We start from the raw sequence: 8324 nt of genomic DNA, 5'->3' as shown, positions 1-8324 counted from the left end.
TAGTGTCCGCATTGACATCCAGGCTAATGCATGCAGCACTAGTGCCACCTATTGGCCATAAGGCAAAAATCTAATAGGGTAGGCAATTACATACGTTTTTTTGACACACATTCCTACATCATGAGCACACTTTATTAACACACTTTATTTCTTTAGCTAAGATTTAGACAAATTGGATGTAAAGACAACCAAACATTTCACAAAATGATTTGTTCAAAATAACTCAAAAAGAAATCTCATCAAGTGGCAAGCAGATTTCTAGTATTTGACTACTTTTGGTCTTACTGTGCGCCATGTATACTTCAACAGCACTATCAAAACAAATGCCCCAGTCATCCCTCCATAGCAGAGGAGAATAATCCTCAGGGCATAGAGCGACTCAGGGTCAGAGAGCAGACGCTTGCGGCCCAGACGGTAGTAAACCCCCAGCCTGATCTCAGCAGCCCTCTTCCCCTGGATCCAGCAGTAGTAGGACCCTCTGTCGTCCTGTGTTGCTGGGCTGAAGTGCAGGTGGTGGCCTGTGTCTATGAACAGACGGAAGGTCACGTTCAGACCCTCCATGTACTGGGAGCGATACAGAGGCCTAGAGCCTTGGTCCCAGGCTACCGCGTGCTGAGGTTTGGCTCCAGGGCAGGAGAGGATGAGTGGGGTGTCCACTGGGTGGTTGTGGTAGTAGACAGGGACCCCATGAGCTGCTGGCTCGTTGTAGCCCAGGAACTCCAGCAGGGCCTGGTGTTCTGGCTGGGGGATGGACTTGGGGGGGCAGGGGACCTGGCAGCTCCGCACCCCCAGCTCTGCCCCCTGGTGGTTGGTCTGGGTGAGGCCAAACCTTTGGGGTACAGCGGAGGAGCCGCAAGAGGCCACCGTCTGAGATGTCCACCTGTAGCGCACGTGGAGGTAGTCGCTCTTCACGTAGCAGAGTCCTACGCGGGTCTGCTCACCCCGCACGCCACAGCGGTCGCACACGGACCACGGCCAGAAGCTGGTGAACACTTGGTAGAGTGGAAGATCCTGGTTGGATCTCGAAGCTGCCCTCGCCGCCACTGCTGCTGCTCTCCCCCGTCTCTGGGCACGACTCCAGGGAAAGGACACCCTGTGAGCCTCTTGGACGTCCACGTCATAACCATAGAAGAAGTCCCCCTTGGTCGTCCCACAGAGGTAGTGGCCCGAGTCTTCCTCCTGGGCCCTAAAGATGAGCAGGCTGAAGAGGCGGATAGAGAACCTACTCCGGAGGTCCCCTCCCCGGCCCACTTTGGATGAGTCCACCACAGAGGTGCCCTGGAAGTCAGTGAGGGCCCTGGTGTCCGGGCTGCCCAGCTTTTTCTGGTAGTACCATACCACAGAGTGGGCCTCCTCAGGCTTACAGTGACAGGGCAGCTCCACGGTCATGTCAACCAAATAGGCAGCATTGTCAAACACAAGGAAGGCAGGACAGGCCCTACTGGCAAAAATGTCCTCCTTGTCTTCAGGGGCCTCATAGGTAGACAGTAGGGAGAAAGAGAGGGTCTGGAGGAGGAGTAGCAACAGGGACATGTGTTTTAAAGGGATCATCATGTCCCTCGCCCCATCGTTGTCCTCTTCAAGTTATTCTTAGTCTATCTAGATATGCTATGAAAGGGCCATTACGTATTCTAGAATGTTCAGAGATCCACAAAGAGATTCTCTGGTTACCATGGCAGTTATTGTCATTTCACTTTGACACTGCATTGCATGGTAGTGAACATTGTCCTTCATATAACTTATACATATTATACATTCCAGAATAAAGAACAAACAAACAATATTAAAGTTTTTGCAACCACATAAAGCTCTACAATGTATAGTAACAGTCATTGTTATTTCTGAAAACAATAAGTCCAATATGGGTTTGTGTAATGTTTCTTACTGAGGAGGAGAGACCGTTTGAACCCCATACAACTGCATTATACCATTTAAAGTTTCAGTATCACTGCTTCTTCCGGCAGCCTCGCTGGTCTGTCCTGGAAACAGAGTCTCTGGCTCAGCATCTTGTGCCTCTTTAATCTCTTCCACATTACTTCCATGGACAATGACATCCCCTTTGGCTCCTTTGACACTGCTATTCCCTGCTGCTGATGCTTTCCTCAGGTTCTGAAACAGTTCTCCACATGCCTCTCTCTCAGCCCGGCTCAGGAGGCACACATTGAGGCCAAACCTGGGGGTCTTGGACAGCCCCTCCAGGATCCCTATCACCATGGCCTCATCCCCAGGCTGGAGACCACTGGAAAGGAACACAAGAAATTCCCCCAGTAGTCCGAACCCCACCTCAGCCCTGAAGATGTTCCGAAGGCCCTCTCCACCTAGGGAGAGCAGGAGGCTGTATTTATCTTCTGGGTTTTCAGTGCCGAACCTGCGCCAGTCCCGGCTGAACTCTGATGCTGTCCTGGGCTGGAACTCGGACAACTGAGGCTCAAAATAACATATAGGAGAAATTGTGTGTCAATTACTAATTTAATGAGATTGTTTGTTCATCAGATTGCATTAATATGCTTTACATGCCTGTGTGGTAACATCCCTGCCCTATACTATGAATATATCCAGTCTAATATAAAACTAGGACTCCATATCCAGGGTTATCCCCAGGATTTTTAACAGCAATCTAGAGAAGAAGAAAAACAACCTATTATGGTGTGGTGCATGGCCTTAAATTACATTTCAAATATAATAAAATGACATAGTGGTGCAGCCAGTCCACAAGGTGGCGCAGCACCACTCACATAATCCTGATATTAGAATGGAGAGATATTTGTGTTGGTGTGTGGTGGCAGAAGTCTAACCTTTAGGCCTATTCCATCACAGCTAGTCTGGTTCTGCCCTTTGTCAGTGGAGGCGAGAGCATTCCATGGCTGTTTGCGAGGAGCTCCAGCTTTATCCTTCCTGTCCAGTGGTTTCAGGTGGGATGCCAGGACTATGTCCCTGAGAGGATTGATGGTCAAAACAAACCATAAAACTGTCTGCTGTCTGGACTTCATTGTTTCAAGACAACATTTAAATTCTAATGGGACATCATTTATGATGAAAAAACATAGTACATATGTTGTCTATTCATTTGTGAAACAAGTGTGTAGGATGTTACATTGAAAAGAGAATCAACCTAGCCATCTCACCTAAACTCCTCATACGTTCCGACCTTCTGGTGTAGAGCACGGAACTTTGCATCATTTTCTCTTTGATATTTCTTGTCTGCTTCTACAGCAGACTGCAACTCCCGCTCCAGCGCTGAGAAGTTTAAAACCTCAGGAGAATCATCCATCCTGTGAGACAAGACATGACCAGTGAACCAATGGAATCTCTTTTTAGTTCTGTGACACAGACAATGTACTCAGAATTGCCTGACAATCAGACTGTGATACTGTACCTCTGGTTCAGTCTGAGATTAATGTCATATCTTTGTTTGTAAAATGTCCTATCACAAGCTCTACAAGCCAGAATGTTGAATACAATTATATTTGAACTTACTTTACTGGTTGTCCGTGCGGTCTTTTTGCAGGTAGGAATGTGAGACAATATCCACAGGAAAGAATGATTAAATCAACTTGTCAATGCAGTAGTGACTTCAGATGTCTATCCCCGGAAGCATGCATAGGACCTTGCACCCACTGGGCACAGTGGTTGAATGTCATTTTATTTTAATGGAGTGGAAACGGTGGTTGAATCAACCAGTGATTGCTTAGTGGTTAAACACATGCACGAGCTTGGCAAGTATGAATGCATGTATTTTCCTATTGTGCACATGCTTCAGGTGATAGAAACTTGAATGCACTCATTTTCCAGGGCTTTGAAAAGTTATTACACATTCTTGTGAATGTCTTACATCCCTACCTTCAAAAGGACCAAGCACACAGTTAAATAAATACATTTTATTTAACATTCTGGCGTGAAGAGGTCTTGAGAGGAAATGTTTCTGATCCAAACACGTTTATGAATTCTTTCCAATTCCACGTTGTGTCTTCAGGCTGGCTATACGTCTCAGAACTGCTTGGAGAATCAACTCCAACTGTGTTGCCAGATAGAAACCTTTATAAACTACATTTTCTTTCATTGATAGCGCGGTGGTGAACTTACCTGAGCTTTAGGTTAGCTAGCTAGTATTATTTTGATGAACAATCTTAATATCAGGACGTTGTGGTTGGTATGTTGTTTGTGCTGTAGCCTGATGCTCTTGCTGCAAGTCCGTGTCCGTCCTCAAACACACGTCGTCACCATGACAACTTGGGTAAGGAAGGTACTATTTAGGCTAGTTGGGACGTCTCAACACCATTGAATGTGAAAATGAGGTAAGGATTTGGGTTTAAGGTTAGGGTTTTAGCAAGGATAGCAAATATGTTTGTTATATCTGTGTTTTAAGGTAGGGACCTTCCAAGGATACTGGATTGCACGAGCCGTGTTTAAAAGCCCAGTGTAACACAACTTCAAAATAAAAGTTCCCCACGATATGTCTCATTTACTGAGACCCAGCAACTCATTTTTGTCCACACCAATGAACATTATTTATTGGTCCGTATCATTGACGTCATACTTTAAAAAAAATAAAAAACTTTGTTCAGTCCTGTTGCACATTTGAGAGTTTCAGGGCTTTTCAATGATATCACGTGTTTCGGCGTGTGAATTTGCTAACTTTCTCTTACTGGTTCTTCAAATTGGCTGCCAATCACAATTACCACATTTTATGGTAAAACGAAGTTGTGTGTGTGTAATTACAATTTTTGTGAGTTTGAAATTAAAATAGTTTTTACTAAGGAAGTATCTCAGGAATAGCTTGGGGTGTTTTCAAAAAGTTGTATAATTTCTTCACATTAAATAAGAGCTTGTTTATAAATGTCTAATGTAGAGGACATTAGGGTGTGCCGACTTATTTTCTGTACACATTTACTGTAATGCTACATTTGTATATTTACTAACCAAGTCCTAATGTCCACATACCACAAACACACAATATATATATATATATATATATATATATATATATATATAAGGCCTCCCGAGTTGCGCCGTAGTCTAAGGCACTGCATTGCCGTGCAAGAGGCGTCACTACAGACCCGGGTTTGATCCCAGGCTGTATCACAACCCGGGCGTGATCGGATTAGGGGCGGCTTTACTAAGCTCACTGCACTCTAGCGATTCGTTGTGGCAGGCCTGGTGCCTGCAGGCTGACCCGGTAGTCAGTTGAACAGTGTTTCCTCCGATACATTGGTGTGGCTGGCGGGTGGGTGTTAAGAAGTGCGGTTTGGCGGGTCATGTTTCGGGAAGACGCAATAATCAATTAACCTTTTAAAATTATAAACTTGGATTACCTAAAACAACATGCCATTGGAACACAGGAGTGATGGTTGCTGATAATGGGCCTGTACGCCTATGTAGATATTCTATTTTAAAAAATCGACAATAAAAATTGTAATTTATAACATAATGTCTACACACTGCATTTCTGATCAATTTGATGTTATTTTAAATGGGGCTTTTCTTTCAAAAACAAGGACATTTCTAAATGACCCCAAACTTTTGAATGGTAGTGTACACCGGTATATAAAAAAATATAAATAAGCATTTTATATTTAAGACTCGGCAAAGTCATGACAACTACTGTTTTGGTTCAGTGATAGTATAGGCCTGTAGATCTACAACTGGGTTGGAAGAACAGCTTTTTAAAGTCTGATGGTCCATCAACATGGAATCAATTTCCAAAACATATTCAATTGCAGAAACGTCTTGCATTGAATGAACGTAAAAACCAAAAGGCAAGAATGCAATACTGAAATAGCCACTGGTTCTAGTGTTGTAGAGGCCACAATGCATTGAAATAGCCACTGGTTTTGTTCAAGGCAGAGTTGACCTAGAGCTGGTAGGCAGATGGGGGGTGTTTGAGGGCAGAGCTGGTAGGCAGATGGGGGTGTTTGAGGGCAGAGCTGGTAGGCAGATGGGGGGTGTTTGAGGGCAGAGCTGGTAGGCAGATGGGGGGTGTTTGAGGGCAGAGCGCTAGTGCACTGAAGGTCACAGATGGTGAGCAGGTGGATGATGGGCACATGGGGCCACTGATGTTGACTTGCTTTTTTTGTGTAGTACTCCCTATGTCCATGTGTTATTCCACACACAGACATTCAATGGGGTGCCTTCCTCTTCCAGCAGCATGTGCCATGTCCACGCTCTCCTATGGAGCTCTTTGCAGGGCGTGCGTGTCCCTGGCGAAACTTTGCTGTTGGTCCAGGGTTGGTTTTGCCAAAGTTTGATAGTTCATATGAGTTCACTGTCTGTTTTCATCTTCTTGAAGCTGGAAATAAAGGATGCTACTTTAGGCCTGAAACTCACAAGATCATCCCTCATCTTCTTTTTGAGGTTTTCAAAGATCTCCATCCAGTCTTCCTCTAACGTCGCCCCCTCAGCTGGTTTTCCAGATGTACCTTGGAGAGCATTACAACCATAGTATTAGAATTACAACCATCGTTCAGATTACCAAATGAGTTATAGGTATACAGTCTTCAATTGAAGCCCTTCACTTAATATCAGATATATTGTGGTGATATTGTAGATATACCGGAGCCGTTTACATCAGAAACGGGAGCACACTCGATTTCAACAGTGTCCTCAGACACGTTGCCAGTCTATTGTAGGAGAGAATTACAACCATCAGACAACCAGATTGTTAGTCTTCTATATTGCCTGTCAGGGATAATGTTGCGTAATTGTGGATTTATTCAGTTATTGAGGAACACACCGAAAACATAACATTCTGGTGAACATTCTTCTTCATTGTAGTTATCCAGATTCTCGTGAAAATCATCAATCTTGTTCTATACATACGATGCAACCCATGCTTCTTTGAAAAGCTTGTGGTATAATCTGTAATGGACAAATGAGGAACACACCTAAACAAATTATTTCTGGTGATAACATTCAAATACACTGTATGAATCAGCAGATCAAGTGTGTCACGCAACTGACTTGTAGCAGAATTGAAGCTGGGGCAAATGCAAGAGTCCACAGAGGCATGCACATGGTAGTCTCCATACTCCACTTGCAACTCCTATTTGATCATGTTTAGAGCTGATGAGAGTGGCCTATATTTCAAACAGCTTTGTCAATGATATCCACTGACACATTTCTCCTCTTCAGCACCTCAGCACTTGTCAGACTGTGGTTGTCGCCATTCCGCCACCTCTTCCTCAGAGCACAGTTTCAACTTCAGGAAAGATCTGAAATGTGTTTCTCCCAGTGGTTAGTATGAGCCCAACGCGTGGTCATAGTTCTCAGGCTAGAGAGTCTTACAAATGATTAGCCAAGTAAGTTATCAAACTCTGGTCCACGCACTGCAAGCTGCGAGTACATCCAACGCATGCGCACGGACCAGAGCCAGGCGTCTACTATGCATACCTTCATATACAGTCATTGACGCATTCAGAGAAAGGTTTGCCTGCAATAGAGCAACAACTTTACTTTGGTGAGTTACGAAAGTAAAGTATATTGAAACTAGTCACTAAACATGGGTAAAACATGTATTTTTTAAAGACGGCAGAGGGAACTTGTTGCGCGACATACCAGGTCTACTAGTTAGTTAGCTAGTTAACTTTAGCTGTAGCTATTACGCTACAGTAGCTTTAACAATTCTGTGAATAAATCATTTTGTACAGTGTATTTTTATATTTTTACAATAGGGAGATAGGCCTAGATGTATAATTTGTGGAACGTTCCAACAAGAATCTGTTCCAAAAACTTAAATGTAAATAAACGTAAACGTAAATAACAAGGTTGTCCACAAACACCGCATACAGAGTTGTATAGCGGTGAAATAAGACACCGGGTAGGGAGAGGGCTATATAATTCAATCTTTCACTCACCACGTTTATTCCGAAAATGTCTGTCCTCACTCTGGTAGCCCATAGACAAACATTGAGAATAAGCTACGTGGTGAGTTGATCGTGCTACTTCGTATGCGTTGTTTGTTGGCAACCTTGTACTTTACTTTTTTAGAACAGATTTCCTGTTGGAACGTTCCAAATTATACCCACCCTAACAGAGTTATGACGTTACCTTGGCTGTATCACATCCGGCCGTGATTGGGTGTCCCATGGGCGGGGCACAATTGGCCTAGCGTCGTCCGTGTTTGGCCGGGGTAGGCCGTCATTGTAAATACACATTTATTCTTAACTGACTTGCCTAGTTAAATAAAGGTTAACTCCGGCTGGCTACAAGTTGTTAGCTAACTTGATCCTGCCTCCAAAGTGTGTGTGTGGTCACCTCTGCGCGGTCACTTTCCACACAGCACAGATGACACCAAAACAATGTCCGTTTTCTTTTCATTCATAAACTCT

The 8324-nt window shown here is 44.1% G+C and overlaps 2 protein-coding genes across 11 annotated transcripts; both read right to left on the bottom strand.

Moving 5' to 3' along the window:
* Positions 1-125: 125 nt before the first annotated feature.
* LOC118384408 (Ig-like V-type domain-containing protein FAM187A) lies at positions 126-1554 on the bottom strand. The gene has a single exon (XM_035770913.2). It carries the CDS (start codon positions 1552-1554, stop codon positions 259-261), a length of 1296 nt encoding a protein of 431 aa, XP_035626806.1. The 3' UTR covers positions 126-258.
* A 319-nt stretch (positions 1555-1873) lies between these two features.
* On the bottom strand, positions 1874-8321 carry LOC118384409 (coiled-coil domain-containing protein 103-like). 10 transcript variants are annotated; one of them, XM_052518614.1, is made up of 7 exons: positions 7851-8014; positions 6958-7208; positions 6731-6855; positions 6325-6416; positions 3126-3272; positions 2796-2934; positions 1874-2427 (listed from the first exon to the last, which is right to left on the bottom strand). In XM_052518614.1, the coding sequence occupies exons 4-7, from the start codon at positions 6330-6332 to the stop codon at positions 1882-1884; spliced, it is 840 nt and encodes a 279-aa protein (XP_052374574.1). In that variant the 5' UTR covers positions 6333-6416; positions 6731-6855; positions 6958-7208; positions 7851-8014; the 3' UTR covers positions 1874-1881. The 10 variants fall into 10 exon arrangements, with proteins under 10 accessions (XP_052374574.1, XP_052374575.1, XP_035626814.1 ...); XM_052518615.1 differs by lacking the exons at positions 6958-7208; positions 7851-8014 and adding an exon at positions 8044-8061; XM_035770921.2 differs by lacking the exon at positions 6958-7208.
* Between the last annotated feature and the right edge of the window lie 3 nt (positions 8322-8324).

This window comes from Oncorhynchus keta, chromosome 5, assembly GCF_023373465.1.
Source record: "Oncorhynchus keta strain PuntledgeMale-10-30-2019 chromosome 5, Oket_V2, whole genome shotgun sequence".
Lineage (NCBI taxonomy): Eukaryota > Metazoa > Chordata > Actinopteri > Salmoniformes > Salmonidae > Oncorhynchus > Oncorhynchus keta.
Note: the sequence above shows the minus strand (reverse complement) of the source record. Positions and strands in the feature narration are given on the sequence as shown.

Coding starts and splice junctions, on each gene's coding strand:
- LOC118384408 (XM_035770913.2), bottom strand. CDS start 1,554: ATGATGATCCCTTTAAAACACATGTCCCTGTTGCTACTCCTCCTCCAG.
- LOC118384409 (XM_035770919.2), bottom strand. CDS start 8,150: ATGTGTATTTACAATGACGGCCTACCCCGGCCAAACACGGACGACGCT. Junction 3,273..8,043: donor CCGGATGTGATACAGCCAAG/GTAACGTCATAA, acceptor CTTGTCTCACAG/GATGGATGATTCTCCTGAGG. Junction 2,935..3,125: donor GGAACGTATGAGGAGTTTAG/GTGAGATGGCTA, acceptor CAATCCTCTCAG/GGACATAGTCCTGGCATCCC.